The following is a 23,008-nucleotide window of genomic DNA, read 5'->3' on the forward strand; positions in this document are numbered from 1 at the left end:
ATGCACTGACTTTGATGCCAACCAGTCTGATTTCAAATCTAGGCTTTACCACTTTCTAGGCACTTAATCTTGAGCAAGGTACTTAACCATTCTGTCCTTCCCTCTCATCTGGAAAACAGGAAAAATAATAGTGCCTACCTCATAGCACTGGTGTAAGATTTAAAAAGCTAGTAAGTTATTAAATAAGTTATATCATATGCAAAGCAATTCAAATAAAATCAGGTATACCACAAGTGCCGTTTAAATATCTAGTGAATACCAAATATTTTATGATCCAAGAGTAATAAAAGAACCTAGATAATTAACAAAAATAAGTCTTTCTAAATAAGTTTATCGAGTGCACAATCCATTGCACACCCTGTTCCAGGTGTTCATATACATTATTTCTTTAAAATTTCAGCCTGAGAGCAGATTTTATCATCATTATTTTACAGGTAAGAAAGGTTCTAAGGTGGGCACAAGGAAAAAGGAGGAGGCTGTGTGGGTGACAGGAGGATAGTGGGAGAGGTCAAAGAAGCACGGACAGGTGGGTGTGAAAGGTCACGTAAGCCACTGTGAAGATGTGCTTAACTGAAGAAAAGGAACAAAGGGGTGAGCGTGAGCAGACATGATCAGATTGACATTGTTTAAAAGGCTTAAAGCTGCTGCTGGATTGAAAGAGGCTGTGGCAGGGTGTGGGGTTGAGGGTAGAAGCCAGGAGACCAGCGAGGAAGCTGCTGTAATGATCCAGTTAGGAGATGATGGAGGCTTGGCCAAGGGTGATAGCAGTGGAAATTGTGAGAAGCAGTAGGATTCTGAACATATTCAGAAGGTAGAGTCCACAGCATTTCCTAAAGGCAAGGGTGAGGGCAAAGACTTTGGTTCTCAGCAACTACAAAGAAAGATGAAGTTGTTACTAATGAGATGAAGGAGGCTGCGTGTAAAGCAGATTTGGGAAGGTAGATCAGGAATTCAGTTTTAGACATGTTAGTTTTAAAATGCTTGTTAGAACCTAGGTGCTGCTATTTAGCTTAGTAAACCTGGACACATTAAGAACACCGAGTCTCAGACTGCTAATTTAAAACTGGGAATAATTATATTTACCTTAAAGATTAATGTGAGTACTAATAAAATAATACATGAAATGTATATGAAGACATCTGAATATACCACGGTGTGTACTCGGCAAATATTTATTAAATGAAAGCATTTATATTATGTAAATGTAATATACTCAATGTAAGTAAGACATATGATAACTAAATCTCTCCTCCACAACCTTCTCAAAATGCATATCGACATTAAGGCCTTTTGAGTGATTCAAAGGAAGGTCTGACAGACCCATGCACATATTTTTATGGAACTAATGACACTTTATACAATAAATGCATTCATAATTAGGAGAAATTAAGCACCAACTTCATCACAGCTAATTAATCACATCACATTTTGGAAATATTAGAAAACCTGGAGCAGGCTTGTCTTATCATGTATCTAAACATATTTTAAAGCTACAGTAAACATGGTATTGGTAAAAGAAAAGAAAAATAACTTAGGGGAACAAAAAAGATTCCCATAATCAGAGTCATACATGAGTATATGAAGGAGTTGACATGATAAAGGTGGCATTTCAATAAATGGCACTAAAATAAAATTGGCTATCCAATGTGGAAACTATATAGTAAAAATCGTATGTAGATTAAAGTACATGGTTAAAGTTTTCAACATAAAAATTACAACAACAAAAATGACAGAAAAATATATGAAAATATCTTTATAACATTAGGTTTAGGAAAGCTTTTTCAAAGAATTCTAAGAAATTCAGAAGCCGAAAAAAGAAAAGACAGGCAGAAATAATGTATAATTAAATATTCTATCTAACCAAAGATACAATAAAAAATATCTTATGAAGAAAGAATAGCCTGGGAGAAAACATCTAAAAACATGAAAAACAGATGAAGGATTAAAGACAAACGATGTAAATGAACAATTCCTAGAAGAAAACACTGTCTATAAACAAAATAATGCCTAACCTTATCAACTTATCAATCTTTAAAGAAATGCAAATTAAAATAAATGTTTTTTTTCCCCCCATGATTAATACTATATAATGCTGGGAAATTTTTAGCCTTAAGAAAACATTGGGGTACTTCCATTCTAGGAAGGCAAAAACCCAATTCTAAGCTGTACACAGAGGTATACAAGGATTTTATTTCAGTACTGTTTCCACTTTCCTCTAATCTGAATGTCCATCAACAGGGGACTCATCAAGTAAATTATGATGTTAACATACAGTGGAATACTCTCTATATTTACCAAAAAGGAAAAAAGTTATTAAAAGGAAACTGCATATTGCAGAATTAGTTATACTATAATCCATTTAGGTAGAAAAAAGTGATATGTAATTGTGTGTGTATGAGAGAGACAAAGAGATGGGGATGGGGAAACCAATTAGGATGATATACAAGTTGTTAAATGTGGTTTTCTCTGAAGAGTGTGAGAGGAAACAACTTTCATTTACTTCTGTAATCTTTAAATTCTGGCAATGAGAAAGCATCAGATTTTATTAAAAAATAAAGATCTTAATAAAGTAAATTTGTGCAAACTTGTAAGAAGGCGATTTGATAGTATTCATACAAATTTTAAATGCACAAACCCACCCACTCAGCATCCCACAAGTAAGTATACACCAAGAAATAGGATACAAGGATATTTATTGTAACATGGTTTATAGTATGAAAACAATGGAAAACAAACTAAATGACCAGTAATTCAGGGAAAATTAAAGAACTTGTGGAGTTATGAAATATTATGATGCTGTGAGATTGAATGATATGGATACACTGAAATCAAGCTATATCTGGGACATGTGGACAGAAAAGATTGCAGAAAAAAAAGAACGATACATTTTTCAAAAGAAAAATTACACTAACTACAATTACACACACACACCTATAAAATACACATTAAAGCACAAATTGCCCAAGGGAAAGTGCAATTTGAAGTAAAAAACAGGTGACTTATAAATTACATTCTTTTACAGTGCTTGAAGTTTTAAAAAGAACCATATGTTACTTCTTTAAAAAGTAAAGATTATAAAAATGTCAGTGTTTAAACACTCGAGGTAGTTGCAATTCACAGATAACTTACTTTATATCATTTTGGAAAGTAAAATATCTTTCTCCAATACCATTAACTGTTTCATATATCTGTTATTAGATTTTAAAATACTTCATTTTTAGTAAAGTGGCAACTGATAAGAAAAAATACATATGCATCTATATAACCAACCACACATATTTACAAATACTTATTTATCTAACATAAAAACAAAACAGATCAGACTTATCATGTATACTTTTTTGAAATCAGAAAAACTTTCATACCAGGTTCATGAGCTAGAACATGTTGAAGAACTTTTTCTGCTTTGTCATACCATTTCAATTTTAATAAGAGCTCAGCCAGGTCATAGCAAAGATAATTCTGTTGTCCACTTTTTAGAGCAGCTTCATAATAAGTGATTGCCTAAACAAAACCCATTTCAGTTAGGAAAAAAAAGGCAATGAGAATAGCATTCAAGCATAGATATTTTATAAATTACAGACTTAAAGCATATACATAATCGGAAATAATGTAAGAAGGATCCTAGGAGTGTACCTGTACTATCAGTTAAGTGTGCCATTTTTCTTAGAGGATCAAACATCACACAGGTGACTAACATTTCTTATGCTAAGTGGCTAAAGATCAGTGCTTCACAAAAAAAAAATAAATAAATAAAAAATAAAAAAAATTACAGGTTTTATTATACAGGCCAATGAACCTACTGAATTCATATACTTTGACAGCTACTGAATATATGTTCAACAGTTATCAGGAACAGGGAAAGAATATAACAGTTAAAGGAACATCTGTTATTTCTACTAGAAAAAAATAACTCAAAGCATATAGCTTGCCAAAACTGGATCAAAAGAAAGGACATTTATCATGTTTTGTCATATAATAAAAGAGATGTAAGAATAGCAACTTTATGATAACTGATTTGGTGGCAAGGATTTAGGTGCATGATGAAGTCTGAAATGATCTCTAGGGAGAAAAGAACCTTCACAAAATGAAGCAAGGAAGAATTTGAGACCCTGAGAAAGCCTTTAATGCAAATCCCAATTCATGAATACAAATCTGGAATTCACAACCATCAAACATGCAAATGATGCTTGCTGAAAACTTCTCTAGAGCATGTATTAATACATTTGATCCAACAGACGTATTTCAAACTATACAGTACTTACTTTTGAATAGTTGTGAGTTTTCACAAGTGCTTTCCCAATTTTGCTTGCCAACGTTCCATCTTTTGGGTTCTGATTTAATGCTTGCTCATATGCTACTATGGCTTCTTCAGGCTAATATTATCAGGCACAAAAAATAAGTAGTAAAAACAGCTTAAATGGATCCCATTAAAAAGCCACATTCTTACAATGAAGCTCTATATTTGGAATACTTCATAAGACTAAAAACATAATGAAATTCAGGAACCTTAGCAATTTCAGAAAGGTGATAGCAAGGAGGGGAGGTACAACTTATTAGTGTAATCCCTCCCATGTTAACTGTGCTCCTGTCTACATAAATAACAATATGGGAACTAGGAGACAGCTTCTTGACTTTTAATGTCTGGCAGTCCTCATAACCAGCTACAGGGAGTCGGAGGATTGCTGCCCTTTGAAGAAAATACTATCTTAGCCAGTATATTTCTTCATCCTCTGTTTAGAGGAGACTTCTAATGCTTCCGTTATTATCTCTTTTTCAAATAACGATAGTGCTGAGTTACTGAATCTCAATTTGAAAAGAGAAAAAAAAGTACTTTTTTAATTATAATGGATATCTCCCTTTTATTGTGATGACTGGATCTTCAAATATTAAATAAACGTTATCCAAAAAACAAATTCCTTTTAATAGAAAGTTATACTAATCACAAAGAATTTTTTAAAAATCTAAGTTCAGCAGCATCAGAAATTTTACCTCTTGAATATTCATGTATGCATCACCAAGAAGAAGAAAAGACCGAGAGTTGGGCATTCTTTCAGCAATTTCTCTGGAAATCAGACCAATTCTTCTTAATATATTGTATACAAATACCTTCTTCTAAACCAATAAAAGGTAAACTTATTTATTTCAATCAGCCAGTAGCCTTCAGAGTACCTTCTACATATCCAACAGTGTAGTAGTATTGAAAAAATTCACCCATACCAACACCCAGACTGTTTATGCTAGATCAATTATTTTTCCTCAAATCTTTCCATTTTATGAAATGCAGGAAACAGAACATGGGTAGATATAAACACATAAATTCTCATTATCCAGTAATACATGTTTTGCTATCTTTAATTAGGAAATGATGTGGGAGTGAAGGTACCAAGAAATGATGGAAGGAATAAAACCTTATTATCTTCCTATGCACCTTGAGCTCTGATATTCATGCTGTAAAATTACATACTGGGTTACTATAAAAATACAAAATCTTCCATTTCAATATTTGCTGCTTATTTTTTACCAGCAAATTTTAGACAGCTAAAGGTCAAAACACTAAAGGTATTTGAAAAATAATGCAGTGCCTAAATCTTTAACATATAATATCTCATCTAATTGGTCCAAAAACTCTATGAGAAAGATATTATCCCAACTCTGCAAATGATGTTAAAAGTTAAAGGTACAGCTAACAGGTCAGATCTGCCTGAAACAAAAATGTATGCTTTAACTATTATATTATAGTGCATCCAAAACAAATCAACCCTATTTTAAAATATTTTCATATCACTAGAGATGATAGTGCTGACCGTTTTGAAATAGCTTAAAAATATGATCTAGGAACTCCATTCCATCCATCTAAACAGTTTCTCTGACTCATTCAGCACTTACAATGACTCTTAGCAGCTTTCTGAACATTGATATTTATATAATATGGATATACTAGTACTGAGATAATTCATCAATACTATGTTCTCAAGAGCTAATTTTCTCTTACATGGAGTATGTCCTGCCCTTTCACCAAAAAAAATTTGTAATCCATACCTCAGTGTGGTGCATATTAAGCCATAACTGTCTTTTGTTACAACTGCTACACTGTCTATTGAATATCTCCTAGATTGTTACATTAAATAATGCTCTTAAGTTACTAGAATACATGTAACTGTTACTCTTTCCCTTCTCAAACAGGAAGATTTGGGGTCTAGAAATAACATTTGATGAGGAGAGCTGAGAAACTAGAGGAAGGCATAGTTTGTAATAATCATAATTATGTTTTAGGGAAAGAAAATAATTTCATTAGAATGATTGTGGTTGGTGGTAGAAGAAGGCAACAAGACCACATTAAGGAAAGTGTATATAAATATAAAGTATCTGTAAAGCAATTGAAAGAAGACAAAAAATATGTACTTGGGAATTAATTTGAGAAGGTAAATGGTTCAAAATATAACGGGTTGAAATAACTATTTACCTGTAACAAGTGATATATAATATTTTCTCTTTTCTGTGCTTCAGATAAATATCTGCCATTTTTTCTTTAGCTTCTATAAAATAAGGCTGTTCGGTAGTAACATTTCGAAGCATACTTAAAGCCCGCTGAACATCTCCTTGGGCCAGAGCCAGGTCTGCGTTAGCAATAGTAACACGCAATTCTTCAGATGTTCCAGAAAATTCATGGATGGCATCTTGTAAAACTTTTGCTGCCTCATGCTGTAAAGATGAAATTCAAATATCATCGTTTCAAAATATTCACCAAATTACACTAGAAATAAAAAGAACGAATAATAAATGCTACTAGAGTAATGGTATTTGTGAAATAAATTGCTAGATTTTCTGAAAAGTACAGAAATTTAAAACTAAACTCAGAGACCAAAATGAGATGAAGCTATAAATATTTGTTAGTTGGATAAATGTTTTCACAACTAGGACAACAGCAGTTGCTACACAGTCACTACTACTACAATTTAATAAGCATTTGCTTTGTACCCAACTCATTGAATTATTTATTAATTGATATTTATATAATATGGATATACTAGTACTGAATTAATTCATCAATACTTTACTATGTTCTCAAGAGCTAAAAGCATTAATTTTCTCTTACATGGAATATGTCCCGCCCTTTCACCAAGAAAAATAAATATAATTCTCATAAAATCCCTCTAAGATAGTTACTACTATTATCTCCACCTTGCAGTGAGGAAACAGATTTAGAGAGTTAAAAAGTTTAACACATGATCGAACCAGAATTCAAACTCAGGCAGTCTGTCTCCAAAGCCTAACTTCTTAGCCATGTTCATTGCTAACCCTGGTGGGACCCAGTCCAGAACCACTGCACGAATTGGCTCTATTCGCTCTTCATTATGTAGATTAATTTATTCTCTCTACTAGAACATCATTTTTCTTATACCTCAGATGAATATATTACCTCGTTTCCAAATGTGTACCTCAACGGATCTAAAATGTCATTTAAGGTTCATCTCAACGTTAGAGATCACCAGACATTGATTTCAGAAATTTTAAAATGTGAAAAAAGTGCATCTTAAAATCAACCATATGTGGTAGAATTCTAAATATACTTTAATTTATTAGTGAAATAGAAATTCTTTGTGATTTGGTAAGTATATAGAAATACAGCCTTCTTAATTTTCATTAAAATATAAAAATAACTGATCAGTCACTGCTATATTCTAAAAAATTGATACGACTGACTTTAAGTTCCTCATCTTGTACAAGGCTTTAATTCTCTCAAAACTACATTTTTTGTATCCATCTGCCTGTCTGTATCTCTTACTATTTTTTTAAGTACCTGACTTTATGATATTCCTATGAGTTTACCAAAGCTGTATTCATCAAGCATTTTATTTTCTCAATTATTAGAATTTCGGGTTGGTACTTTCGTTTTATTCTAGTAGTACTTGTGTGTGTGTTAGAGTGTGTGTGTACACGTGTCAATCCTTTTAGGAATTCATAGGATTATAACTACATTATATTATTACCTTTCACGGTAGCCAAGGTAAACATGTATTATATTATTACATATCATGGTAGCCAACATAAGCATACAGATAAAGTCATCCAGGAGCACACTATGTTTAACTTTCAGGAAGTATATGTTTTAGTGCAAAGTAATGAAAAATAAATTTTCTAAACTTTACAACTTGGTCAAGGGAATAATTTTGGCTTTTTCACTTTCTACTTATGTATACTTCAATAACAAAGATCAGATCTGATCCACTGAATTAAAACTTGACCTACCTGTTCTCCATTTAAGCGGTGAACCTCTACCAACTCAAGAAAGACTGATAATCGATGACTTGTATCAACTTCAGTTTTTCTGTATTTTGATTTTGAGGAAGATCCAATTCTCCTCATTCCTGGTAAGCTCATTGCCATATGCAGAGTTTTAATTGCCTCTGCTATTTCTCCCATTTTCTTTTGTGACTGAGCTTTTATCAAATGATACAAAGGACATTCTCTCACCTAAAAAAATAATATTTAGTAATACTTCCTTCGAGTGCCTACAACATGAGCACATAATTTCAAACATTACAATAATGGGATCATTGAGGACAGTTTATCTGTGATTGTATATATAAGGTCTATTTCCATCCTCTTGTTAACTTTCTGATCATTTATTGTATTAAATCAGATTCAGGGAAATTGCTACTACCAAGCATAGTCCTGATGACAGGTTGATTAGGTATTTCTACTATGACAGAAGACAAAATGCAGACAAAGTTCATAGGGCTAGTAAATACATTATAAGAAATTAGTTGATTTTTTTAAGAAAAGGAATTTCTTTTTATTTTATTTTTTATTGGTTATGAATATTCATGAGATACAAAGCTGATTGTCATCCCTAGTGCCCAAGATGTGAAGGGCAGATTCATACTGGCATTATGTCCATTACCACAAATTGCATTTGTACCCCATGTGCCCCACCCAATTAGCCCCAACCTCCCTCCTTTCCTTCCCCCCCACTCCACTTTGTAGCCCAAAGAATGTTCTCTCCCTCTGCAAGTCCAACGCATCACTGCAGTCTTTCTTTCCTTCCTTCAGGAAAGGAATTTCTTTATCTGATATAAAGTTATTAGATTTCTAGAAACACAGCTTTTCCCCTTTCTTTTAGTTCTTAATTTGAAGATTAAAAACTTTAGGACATTCTACCCTTTGATACTCCTCCTAAACATTTAGTAATGAAGCTTCCATCTTCATTTTGGCTATTAACAGCGTATGCAGAAAACACAGGAGAATGATAAAATGAGTGAGGAAAAAGAAGTCGAAGACAAGGAGATGACCCAGAATGAGGTGATATGGCACCAGCTGACCATTAGGAAGTCGATACCCATCCCAAGCTTGCGGTTCTCAGCCTTGGCCAGGCACCACCTTTACCTAGGGGGCTTGGTGTGACTACTTTTGCTGGTGCTTCTTCCTCACTGACTCAGAGATTACGATTCACCAGGGGTGGGGTAACCAGCACCGGGGTCATGATGCACCGCCAGTCTTGAGAACTACTGTCCTAAGATGCAGGGGTTATTTTTTTGCAAATCTTGCCTAGAACTTGAATTTCTTAGTTTACTGAAGGGTTCTACCATAACAGGATCCTGTGAGCCAAAGCAAAAGTTTAAGGAGCTCCTCGATGACTCTAGGTGGTTCAGGAAGCACCTGAACCTAAGATTTTCCCTAGTGCTGGAGATAACACACAAAATATCTTAGACAGATATGTAGTGTGTTTATATCCCCAAACCAGATAACTTTCAAAATGACCTGACATTCTTTGAAAAAGAATTTTTAAAAAAGTTATTAAAAATCAAGGTCCAAGAAAGAAACAGTCAATAACATTCATTATCCTTATTCATAAAAATATTTGGCATAATGCTCTATAATTTACAATTACTTTTACATACATACATACATTATTCATGTAACTCTCATTGTAATGGTAAAGTATTATTATACATTAGTTTTATACTAAAGAAAACTGGGGCTCAGAGTGAGATACGTGGGAAGACCAGACATCAACCCTAGGTCTACTGTCACCAAGTCCGTACAGCTTTTTAACCACACCAGAGTTGCCTCCATTTTTTCTCCTATTTTTCATGAGTCCAAAATTATTTCCATTAAAAAATGCATTTATCAGCAAAATATTAAAGGACAAAATACAAAACAGTTTAAGCAGAAAGTTCAAAGAGGGTGATATGTCTTACCCACTTGAGTCTGGAATATTTACCTTAAAATTATAGCTCAGACAAAGTTCAAGAGACTGTGAACACAAGTTGAATTTTTCTTGAGACAAATAAACCTGAGCCATTAGGAGATGAGCATCTGCATAAGAGGGACTGTGTTCTAGGCAATGTTGCAGGTTATTATAAGCAGCTTCAATATCACCTGATGAAGGAAACAATACACTGTTATAATGAAAACGACTAAGAGATGGAGATCTGAGAGAGAAGAGCTTAGCTTATGGATAATTCTAGTGTTTAAACTAAAGGTCCTTCATTCATAAGACCATGGTTTAATTTCCACCTGCACTAGTTAGCTTCCTTCTAGTCCAATGAAAGAATAAACCTGTAAGTCAGGCCAGCTCTTGATCATCATGAGCAAATCAGGGAAAGCATGAAAAGATAAGAATCAATCACCAGTGTTACTTAGAGGCCTATAAATGTGCCCCTATTTGTTTTCCTTGTCAAAAAAAAAGTTTCAATAACAATTTCATTAAAATAAGTTGTGTAAAACATAGCCATTTAAATACCTAGAATTCTGCTGTGTCACTTATGTTAACAAAGAGGATATAGTTTAGTAATCATTCTTGTCCAAAAACCTTATTACTACACAGAAAATAACAAAATAGGCATAAGGATATATTCCAGAGATTCAGAAATATGAGTAATAGATTTAAAATGCCTTTAAAAACAAACTGCAATATCAAACACTTTGAAAAACACCTGCTATGTATCTGGAAGTCTTAACGTGGGAGGAAATGATTAAGATTAAAGTGACAAGAACGGTGGAATCAACCCTGGGCTGTTAGATGGGACAGAAGAGGCTCTTCAGAGAAAAAATCAGTGCAGACTTTAGGCCCTAGAAGTTTTTCATAATATACCCACACGGATCTGCATTTCGCCATCTTATAAACTGGCCTCAAGTAGGCACAGCTAGGCCAACTCCCCACTCAACCTTGCTAGGAGAATGGAGAAAGAAGAGATCCTAAACCATTTTTTTGTTCAAATAGATTCCTTAACCTTACCTGATGCCACAACTGACAAAATAAGGCTTACAGACAGAACTTCCTACTTCCCAAAGACTCAACGTCCCGGTAATAGAAACCCACTGAAACAGAAAATGTCTCTCTCAGAGACAGAGGATTAGTGGACAAATAATTGGCTGAAATAGCACAATAATAAACAGTGTCAAAGTTTGGCAATCAACCATCAAGCGTAATTAATAATGTTAGATTCTTTTTTATTGTGATGCAATCCAACACCCATAACTGCACAGGTAAATAGAAAAGGAATGGTGAAGCATAAAAATTGGAGTGAAAATTCTTTTAGGAAGGAAGAGAATTAAGGAGATAACTAGAAGAAAGAGGTCATTACTAAGGGTGGAAAGTACATAGAAAAATAAATAGGCTTTGCAAATAAGAAACTGAAGAAAATGAGGACTATAAGATAAGAATCTTTCTTGTTTCTTTAAGGGTGAGGGGAAGGACATGTGGGGTTAGCATCAGAGGCCACAAAAAATTTAAAAATGAGAACTGGGTCATCACCGCTGAAGAAAATAGACCATGTCAACAAAGATGAACATTTACATCACATTCTAATCTAAGAACAGCCCAATTTCCCTTGAGGGAAAACAGAAGACATTTCTGTCCCGCATATCTGTCTTTGTCAGGATCCCGTGTAATAAAGGCATTTGTTACTTGGCATTTGTCTCAGGTTCCTGGGAGGGAGCCTCCAAAACTCGGAATTTCCCTAGTGATAGGGCGTCTTTGTTACTCACGGTGGGCCCTGGGAGTTATGGTGGGCCCCTAGGTAGGTTATGCTAAGGATAGAGGCTGGCCACACCAGAAAGACCAACCATGAGATTAGAAGGTTTGGGCTTTGAGCCATGTGATATCAGCCAGAGGGGGGCTGAAAATTGAGTTCAATCATATGGCCAATGATTTAATCCATGCCTACTTAATGAAATCCTAACAAAAACTCTGGACACCAAAATTGGGTCAGCATCCCTAATTTGTAATACTAAACAATAATACTACACAATATTACATTGACTGTCACAAATCGATGCATCAGGAAGGTGATGATGTGTCCTGACTCCATGGGTAGAGGACAACAAAAGTTTATCATATGGGACTCTCCCAGACCTCGCCCTGTGCATCTCTCCCTTTTGCTGGATCAGGTAAGTATACTGTTACTATAATAAAACTTTAATCATAAGTCTAGTGCTTTCCTGAGTTCTGTGAGTCATTCTAGAAAATTATTGAACCTGAGAGGATTGGAGTAGCCCCCAAATTTGTAGCCAGCTAGTCAGAAGTGCTACAGAACTGCACAGGCAAATAGAAATGAAATAGTTAAGCATAATAAACTTGAGTGAAAATTCTTCTATTCAAAAGAACCCCCAACCTTGTGGCTGGTGTCTGAAGTGAGGGCAGTCTTATGGAGGACTACACCTTTAACCTGTGATGTTGGCTCAACTCCAGCTAGTTGGTGTCAGAAGGCTTTGTGGTCGGCAATTTAGCAAGAACACTACTATTTAGATACATGCCAGTACTATTTCAAATGATATAAGGCTGTTCTTTTTAAAAATGGGGTGAATTTATAAAACTTTCATTCCTAGAGACTTTAGCAATTAAGCATTACTAGATTGTGACTGATTCATATCATTTTGCAGAATATTTAATAAATTAATCACAGAAATCAAACTCCTAGTTTAACCATCTAACAGATGATATCCATTCCAATTGGGAGAAAGGAGAAATATCACATGGTTCCATACTCAATAATAGAACTCCATCAGGAGGCATTACAGAGTCACTTGTGACAACTAGAGTATTTTAGTGGTGAAACAAGCTTTTGAGATTACGTAAGATTTTTTTTTAAACAGTTAAAACTGGAGTCCAGAAAACACAGTAAAGGCAACAAAGTTCATAGAAAATAACAAAAATCTTACCATTAACTTTTTGAAGACCCCTCATATAAGAAATAACTACTTATGAGCATACCTTTAGGTTGGTTTTTGTTCTTACAACTTTACAAACTTAATTTACTTTGTACAGCATTCAGCTGGTGAAGGTACACATACACAAGCACAATATGATGGTCTATTTTTATGTGTAAAGTCTTATGTTTGTCTGTGTCCTAAAAAGCTAAGATTACATCTGTGTTTATTTTATTATTGTTATTATTATTATTTTAGCTACTCATATACGCAACCATTCACAGAAACTAAGTAGGAATTAATCAGTACACGTCTTAGGGGCTGAAACCTGGCAAACATTGCATTTAGTATGCTAATAAGTCAACGACTACGGATTAGACTATAAATTCTTATTGTCAGTCCCCAGTATCAACTAATGGACTTTTTTAAAAAAGTGGTACATGTGCCTTCTCCCAGCAATCCACTTGAACCACAAACGTTTATAGTCATTTTTAAAGAGTTAAATAGTTCCACAATTTTATTTTGAATTAGAATTATTTATGCACATGCAACATGTGCATTTTATGTGACTATTCTCCATATATGTGGAGTGTTTAATGTATTTACACCTGTTTTTATCAGAGTCAGAATAAAAAGGTTATTTTAAGTTATTATGATATACTCTACCTGACAGATATTTGACTTTTGCTATTAGGAAAACAGCTTGCAGAAGACCTGGTACAGTTCTCACTATAATCTCCAAGACTGAGGAACAACGTCTGAGAAGTGAAGAAAGAGGCTGCCCGGGACTTGCAGGCTAAACAAAACAAATCAGCAGGTAATTTTATAAGTTCATAATAATATTTAGCTAAAAGTAAATATATATTAATTTTAGTGTGACTATCAAAACTATATTTTTTTCTAAAATTTCTCTTATTCTATTTTATAACCTTTTACTATGATTGGACTTATACTAATTTATCTCTGAGTTCTATAAACAGACTATGCAAATAATGGTTTTTGTTTAGCAAAATAATTTGAAACTATTTTACAATTAATGATTTGATAACATATGAATGGAGCATATCTATTCAAAAACTTTATCAAAGAAATATACCAGTTCAAAGGAAAGGCAACTGAAAGTTAGTTTCTTACTGGGTGATAGAGCCAAGGTAATGAGTATTTGAGTTCTAGACCTACTCTGTAATGTACTCAATTCAATTACTTTTACTACCCCTTAAAGTATTACAGTAAGTTTTTAAAGAATTCAGATTTTTTTTTCCCTAGCAGAAATCAGAAGGTAGAACACTCACGTGTACTATACTAAATGTCTAATACCCTCACTTTCCCCACTTTTCTGCCTGGCATGTTGTACACCATCAAAGTTTTTTTTTCTTTTTCTTCTTTTTATTAATAGTGAGTATAATAATTAAAGCAGTACCAGAACACTGGTTTACTCTCTTCAATTCTTCTTATTCTTATAATGGCTGTCTACCCAACTAACATTTATCCAATGGTCATCCAATCACAATGTGACACATTTCTAAATGTGACACTAGAATTTAAATATCAAATGTTCATTCACCCTGCTTTGCTTTACTGATGCTGTTTCCTTAATATGAAGGATGATCCTTCCCTTCTCCACCACCCTCCACCAGACACATAGCTGGACTGTGTCCTCTTAAAAACAATCATTCCTATAATGAGCCATTGTTACAGACAAGAAAGTGCTACATCTCCTCACCTATGCTGAGACACAAAAAATGTGTGCTCAAAAAGATATTCAGAATATTACTACTGTTGCCTAAAATACTTCAACTTTAAATTTCTATAGCACATATAATAAAATTTAGTGTTGTATAATTTATTTCATACAGTTCTACAGTAGTTTCACATTTAGTTTTGCTTCTTTTATAGGACTAGGGGTCTTTCTGTGTATTGAGGATTGGGATTTTATGCTTCTTTGCATATAATAGATACAGAATAAATTCTTTAAAAATGTATACTTTTTTCAGCATAACTGAAAAGTATAAGTAATGGTTAGGTTCTGATAATGTTCTTGGCCACCTGCTAAGAATTAGTTATTGAGAATGACCATAATTTTTACTACAGTTTCAGTGTGCAATAAAAGAAAAAACAGAAGAACACAGGAAAGCATTAAGACAACATTTGTTCAATTAAAATTCAAAACAAAACTATATCTACTGTGAAATATACTAAAAAGCATATGTACTTCACAGGGCCTGGTTTTCCAAAGCCTTGCAGTTTCAAATATTGACCTTGCAAGGACAGGAAATTTTCCTCAGGCTATAAGTCTCTGGTGTAACATAAAGATTTGTGGCACAGCAAGGTTGCTGGCTCAAAGACAGACTAGTTACTGATTGTTATGTAAAGATAGTAAGAAATTGCTGTAAGAAGGAATGTTTGCTAAGATCAAACTGTTGTTGATAGGACCACTTAACTGCCTTACTGGAATGTCACCTGTCTTGTTTCACTGAAAGTTACCAGCCTATATTGTTAAACTATAACCCCACCTTTGTTCTCTTCCTGTAACTTCCTGGTCTGGAAAATAAATGCAGGAAGAGAACCCCAATTTGGCGTTAACTTTCCCAAGGAAGGGATCCCTCTTGCTGGAGGGTCCTGGGAAAGTTAACCACTTTGGGGCTTCTCACTGCTCCGAAGAGATGGGCTTTGAGTAATCCTTTGCATCTCTGTCACCCAGGGGAAGTGGGGTGACAAATCTGTGGGGGGCGAAGCAATGCAAAGCAACAATCTACCAAAGGGCCAAATAAGTAGGAACAGAGCTAGAGAGACAATTCTGCCTTTCTGATATTTCCCAACGAAAACAGCATTATAAATGCTGATTATGTTCTATCATGATGATAAAAGTTATATTACGGAAAAAATAAGATGTCTAGTTGAATTAGACACCCAACTACCACTTAATAACATTATTTCTTGCTCCCACTAAAGTTTATTCTCAGCACAGCTGTCAGAGAAATCCTTTAAAATTTTAAGTTTTTAAATTTAAAATTTTTATTGACTATGATAGTGCTGGAAGCCTTCTAGTGACACCCAATACAACACAGGATTAAAGCCAGAGTAGTTACAACAACCTCTATCGCCCGACTTTGTCTGGTTCCCTGTGCTATGACCTCATCTGTGACTACTCCCTCCTCCTCAATCTGTCCCAGCCACAATCATCTCCCTGTGTCTCTTTGGGCTTCTGCACCAACTGCTAACTTTGTCTGAAATACCATATTTCTACATGTCTCCTTCAAGTCTTTGTTCAGATCTTACCTTCTTAATAAGGCCTACCCTGACTACTTTATCTAAAATTACCATCACCTGCTCTATTCTTTTCTTCTGTCATCTTCTAACTTATTATATAATCAACTTAATTACATTATCTGTCTTCTCCTGTTGAAATATATGTTTCCAGAGGGCAAGGGATGTAGTTTGTTTTACATGAATATTTCCCCAGCTCCGAGCAGAGTGCTGGGTACTTTATAAACATTTGTGGAATGAATTGTGAGTAGTGAATGAATACTGAAAGATACATTCCAACTTCCAAGCAACTGAAATTAGATCATGACTGGGAATAATGAGATCAATCCCAGATATGATTCTGGGAGGGGTCAGATTTTTAAAAAGTTATAAAAACCAGGAAAAGGACATGATAATCAATAAAAAGCAGTATGGGTTCCCTAAGGGAACATCATTTATCTCATTTCTCTTGTTAATAGTTATTGAAACTGTAGATCATGGAGAATGGTAAGAACTTTGATTTTAGCAACGAAGAATTTGAGAGTGCCCCTCCTGATATTCCTGTGTTGAAATGTGAGCTGAGTATGATAAAGTCAGGTTGGTTTTATCTGCTTACTATCAGTAACAAAAAAAAGCTGATTAATGGATCTGCATCAATTTGGAAAGAACTCTCTGATAGTACAACACAGGGTTCCATCCTCTGTTCAAAACTGTTAATGCTTGGATAAGACTATCATGATTGTCTCAGAGCTAGATAAAGCAGATGTTAGATGACAGACAATAAAGACCCATATGAAACAGATGATGCTAGCCGGTTAGCTCAGTTGCTTAGAGTGTTGTGCTGATAACACCAAGGTCCAGGGTTCCATCCCTGTTACCAGCTGGCTGCCAAAAAAAAAAAAAAAAAAAAAAAAGCCAACCTCTTAGCTCATTTGGTTAGGGCATGGTGTTGGTAACACCAAGGTCAACGGTTTGGATCACCTGTACAGGCCAGCCACCAACAAAACAAAACAAAACAAAACAAAAAACCACAAAAGCTAAAAAAAATAGATGACAATATGATAATCTGGAATTATGGGATAAATATGAGAAGACAAAATTTCATAGGAATAAATGTACAGTCCTACACTTGAGTACAAAGGTACAGATCTAAGGACTTTAGTTACTGTTTATTCAATGGGGTTCTATAACGTAATGTGATTCACAAGAAGAACTATGGATAGACATCCAGAATAAGGGAGAAAAGGGTCTACTCTAGGTTTTGCAGGTCAAACCCATATTTGGAATAGTAAGCTTAATAGGAAGCACAGACAAAATAATCAGGTTCACAACTAGGGTTCTCAAACCTACATCACATAAAAAAAAATAAGCAGTTAAAAACCCGGAATTGTTTGGGGGAACATGACAACTAATATCCAAAATCTGAAAGTCTGTTTTATGTATGAGGAATGACACCTGTTTTGATTAAGTAATTGAACTTGCTCTATGTCACTGCAGGTAACAGAAGAACCAGTAAATGGTCCTTTTTTAAATTTTTTTTTTAACACAAAGCAGAGTTGACTTAATATAGGAAATATAGACTAATAATCATAATTATGCAATAAAAACTCCATTGTTGAGTGTGTCCAGAGGCACAACGGGTACTTGATGGTGAAGTTACAGAGTGGATTCAAATATAAGGTCAGTATCTAAATTAGATGATTTTTAATAGTTCTTCTAAACTGAAGATTTTAAGATTTTAGAAATTACAAATTAATATTTACAAATCAATACTTTTATTAGTTGCTAGCAGTTGTTACTATAAATATTCTAATTAAATATTCTGATTTCAACTAATGTAGACAAATACTACCACTTTAAGATGCTGATACAGTCTAACGCATCAAAGTTAACTTATTAGCACCTTTTATACATTTTTTTTTTTTTTACATATAGCATCTTCTATAAAACATCATGTAAATGAATCCTTGAAAATAAGTCCCAGAATTACTTACCTGCATTGGACAGAAATTCAGGTATTCTATTATAATTTCTAACAAGAAATCAGGATTTAGCATTTCAAAATACTGTATGCCAAGAGGTAAATCTTCTAAGCGTGAAAAATGAGTGTCCAGGACGTCATTTAACAAATTAATAACTTCTTCCTGCCGTTTATTTTTCTTCATAGCAAGAACTGCATGTAAATAGATTAATTCCTGGAAAATAAATAGTTTTCACAAATTATTCCATTCAGTTATAAAGACATTTATTTCTACCTAGATTTCAAATGTATATGAAGTGGTATTTATATGTAATTATATGCTCAAACTTAAATATTAACTTGGACATTTAGAATCATTCAAAAGAATTTTTAAACTCTAGTTTTGCATGGAGTTAAATTAATAAGTGCAATTACATATTAAAACTAGTGTACACTTGTCCCTTAAAGCCATTACTAAATAACAAGACTAATTTAAAATTTCGTATTTTACAAATAGTAGCTAGGAACTACAATCTGTTAAAATAAAATACTGTACCGCAGATTTTCCAATGGACTGCTGAATTTCACTAAGGAATTCTAGCTGCTGATCTGCATCTTGTAATTGCCCTTCTATTAATTGACATCGAATAAATCCTAAAACCAGACAAAAATAGTCAAAGACTACACCAATTCAAGCATGTACACTTCAAGCTAACATAAACAGCATAAATAAAACGGGTTTTCGGGCCAGCCCCGTGGCTCACTTGGCAGAGTGCAGCGCCGCAGGTTCGGATCCCATATAGGGATGGCCTGTGCACTCACTGGCTGAGCGTGGTGCAGACAGCACCGTGCCGAGGGTTGCAATCCCCTTACCGATCAGAAAAAAAAAAACAACAACAAAAAACAGGTTTCCTCCCCATCATAATACTTAAAGTTTTAGATTAAAAAAACACAACAAAAAATGAGAAGAAAAAGAAAAGGATGAAAGAAAGTAAAATGAGTAGCCTTGGAACAGTACAAAATCATTTACCAAAAAAAATTTTAATTTATATGAATTACCTCATAAAAATCTACTCTATAACTAGTGAAGAAAAAATTTTATTTTTAAATATGCGTAACTTTTTCTATTGTCATAGATAGTGGAGATATCAGTTTAATTTTAGAAAACCACCAAAAATATTTTTTTTCTTTAATGGCAGGTATTTTAAAGCAATTATTACTTGCACCTATATTAGAAACATTATAGTAATAGTTGTCATACCAACTAGTGCAGAGACACTAGTCTCATCAAGCGTCATGGCAGTCTTATACCACTTCAATGCGTCTTTATCTTTTCCTTGTAAAATCATCTGGTATCCAAGTTCTATAGCAAATTCTGATTGCTGAGGGGTTAAGCTAAAAGCTCTTTCTAGTAATGCTTGCATTTTTTGAAGAATGAGTTGATTACGTCCACACTAAAAAGAAAAAAAAAAAAAATTAAATGAGACAAGAAGTCAAACGCTTCTACTCAGATTGATTATTTTTTCCTAAATACATACATTACTTGTGTTTCATGCGAGCAAAGGAATAAAATTATTTAACAAAGAAAAATAAAACCTCTATTAACTATCTAGACAACGTATCAAGAAAGAGTTTATATCCTACCAGAACTTATATATCCTAACTAATAGTGCTTTAACAAAATAGCTTGAAAAGTACACTTCTAATGATTTTGTTGCACAAACGTATTTTCTAGAACTCCTTTTTCAAACTGTCTTATGACTGTTTTACAAATTAGACATGAAAACTATTGTTTGAAGGATATCTATATAATTGAATCAAAAACTAGGACTAAGAACTTTTTTCCCCCTAAAGACAAGCTGTGAAGCCCATTGAGGACATTTAAAAAGATCACGCCTTAGAATCTTCTTGAAAAGAACTTCAAAAATATCCAAGAAAATGGCAATGTTGTAAGAATAAGTATATAACTTTTGAAAACAACTCAAGAGTAAAATACTTATTTAAATGTTTGAAAAAGTTTAAATAACTTCTGTAAGTTTATTAAAAAACTAATGTAAATAATGTGTCTTGCAATAAGGTAAATAAAAAAGGGTAAATACCCTACCTAATTCAAACTTTTGTAATAGCAGGGATTTTTCTTTCTCTAACTTACACAATCTGACAATCTTTGATTTAAGTAAGAGAACTCAGTATATTTGTGTCATTTAATAATAATCCTCATTTTTTTTCAACTTTCCTCATTATTTTACTTACATGTATCTTTTTCCCTATTTTTGGCTAGTTTAATTAATTTTTCAATCCTCTCATTCCTTGTATTGATTTGGAGAGTCTGCTGTATTTTTCTACTCTTTTCCTGATTACTTTTTATTAGGTGCTTAAAATAAAAACATTTCTTTGTTTTTATAAAAAAAAAATATGATCCCAACAATTTCCTCTACGAAAATAGTCTTACCCACTTTAAAACTTTTTTTTTCAAATAGTTTTAAAAAGTAAAGAATAACTCTTGTTATAAGACTTATGCTCTGATCAAAATAAACCACTTTCTATTTCCTTTGCCTAGAAGGCATTTCCTTACCCATAAAGGTTCAGCAAGTGCCACTTCCTCTATAAAGCCTCCATGATGGCCTCTTATAGTCAGAAACCATATTTTCTGAGTCACTTTTCTTAGGAATGTATCATATATTTAACACATATCATATTTTCACTCTAGGCCATATGCTCTTTGGTGCCTCAGACTTTTTGACTTATTTTATATTCTCTACTATAGATAACAGAACACTGATACACAGTAGGCACTCACAGTTCTGCTGAAGGCTATTGTCATCTTATAAAAAAGCTGAGCATTTTGCGGTTCCATGGCATACAACGCATTGCCTAAGCTTTCCAGCTTGGTGTTAGCCTAAAACAAAAGTAATCAGTATTACTTTTAAAATATACTAAAAATAAAAAAGAACATAATACATGCACATATATACACTAATAAAATATACTATTGCTAATACTTTTAAAGACCTTTGCTTTTACAAATTCCTCTTTTTTCAATAGAATATGTTGTAAGACATATTAAAAATTCTTTTAAAAAGCTCAATAATTATAAAGAACTCCTGAGTTCTAGAATTTTTTTTTTTTTTTTTTTTTTTTTTTTTAATATTTGTTATCAAACGCAAACCTCTGGATGGGTAAAGATACCCATAATATTCAATTAACTGTACATGCCACACATCCTCTCCAATAATTCACGACACAAATGAGATTTGAATGATAACATATTTACATATTATGTGAGATCAGCCCTTGAATTGCCTATATGGATGGACTGGTTTATATTTAAAATGTTTTCTATAATAGAAAAATCATTAAGATACTTAGTATAAGTAATTAAAATGCCTCAGAAATTTATTAAAGATTTTTCCCCTACTAAGATTCTTCTAGTATTTACCTAAGTACTTATCAGACACTGTCACATTAGCCAATTTAACCACACCAAACACAGTGCAAATTTGCTACTTGTTACAATACTATTTGCTTCAAAGTGGATTTTGGCACTCCATAATTCAGTATATAGTCAATGTGTTCACTACCACAGAAATAGATGCACTTTACTTTAAGGATAAGATTTTATCCTAAACACTTCTGACTTATGCAAATTCAATTAAATTGCAAAAATACTATAAATTATATTTTGTATGTGCACTCTTTCATACTACTAACATTGGTTATATTAATTACATATATTAATGGACAGGAGTTTTACATAGAAAACCACATATACTATAATTAATGATTTAAAGGATTTTAGAGAGTAATTTTAACTAAATAATATTTTGCTTTACTAGTTGACTTAAGGAGCTAACCTCTTTGTTAAGATGTATTTTTAGTAATCAACTAAAAACCACCATGACATAAAATCTAAAAGAGAACTTCAAGGTTCCAATGTATATGTATAAGTATGTATGTGCACAAATGTATGTGTGCGTGTGGAAGAAAATATATTTTTTAATACAGGGAACTTAAATAATACTATACAACTTACCATGTCTATATCCCCCTCCCTACACAAATAATAAAGAGCCAGCATTCTTAGTGCTTCCACATTTTGATTATCTTGGAGCAGTAACCTGCAGGAAAACATTTTAATTAATATTGAAATAAACTTACATATTCTCCTTTATTTGAGGACTTGAAAAGTTGGCTTGCTAGTCTGACTATCCTGCTGCTCAAATAAGTAAGTTTAATTAGTAAAATGACATCTGCTTTATGAAAAATATCAACCTCATTATCTAAACTAAAAAAAGTCTCTAGAATTTAATTTTTAATATGTTTTAAAAAGACATAAATAGATTGTACCAGTCTCATTAAATCCTGTGGCAATACTAAAGTATTAGCTAACCATATACAACTGTATATTAAAAGAATATTTCACCTCAACCATACTGATTTATTACAGCTATGCCAGAAATGTAGATGGGCCAAACATTAAAAAATCTATTAACGCTATTCACAACATTAAAGTAGATTCCTATGTGATAAAAACAAATTAGAAAATATTATGAAAAATATCCGATTAACAATAGGAACAAAAACCAAAAGGAAAAAAAAGCAAGTATAAACTTAGTAAGAAATATGAAAAAGCTATAAAAATTC

At 33.2% G+C, this 23,008-nt stretch overlaps 1 protein-coding gene across 3 annotated transcripts in view; it reads right to left on the reverse strand.

The window, feature by feature from the left end:
- TTC21B (tetratricopeptide repeat domain 21B) overlaps nt 1-23,008 on the reverse strand; it is a 95,601-nt gene that overhangs the window by 36,214 nt on the left and 36,379 nt on the right. For all 3 annotated transcript variants that reach the window (XM_063097786.1, XM_063097805.1, XM_063097795.1), the window contains exons 7-18: nt 22,398-22,482; nt 21,165-21,263; nt 19,626-19,818; nt 18,921-19,018; nt 18,399-18,599; nt 13,825-13,954; nt 10,229-10,386; nt 8,254-8,478; nt 6,467-6,705; nt 4,993-5,065; nt 4,266-4,376; nt 3,366-3,504 (exon numbers count right to left, since the gene is read on the reverse strand). In XM_063097786.1, coding sequence (XP_062953856.1) covers nt 3,366-3,504; nt 4,266-4,376; nt 4,993-5,065; nt 6,467-6,705; nt 8,254-8,478; nt 10,229-10,386; nt 13,825-13,954; nt 18,399-18,599; nt 18,921-19,018; nt 19,626-19,818; nt 21,165-21,263; nt 22,398-22,482 — 1,751 coding nt within the window. The remainder of the gene's footprint in view (nt 1-3,365; nt 3,505-4,265; nt 4,377-4,992; nt 5,066-6,466; nt 6,706-8,253; nt 8,479-10,228; nt 10,387-13,824; nt 13,955-18,398; nt 18,600-18,920; nt 19,019-19,625; nt 19,819-21,164; nt 21,264-22,397; nt 22,483-23,008) is intronic.

This window comes from Cynocephalus volans, chromosome 1 (assembly GCF_027409185.1).
Source record: "Cynocephalus volans isolate mCynVol1 chromosome 1, mCynVol1.pri, whole genome shotgun sequence".
In the NCBI taxonomy this organism is placed as follows: domain Eukaryota; kingdom Metazoa; phylum Chordata; class Mammalia; order Dermoptera; family Cynocephalidae; genus Cynocephalus; species Cynocephalus volans.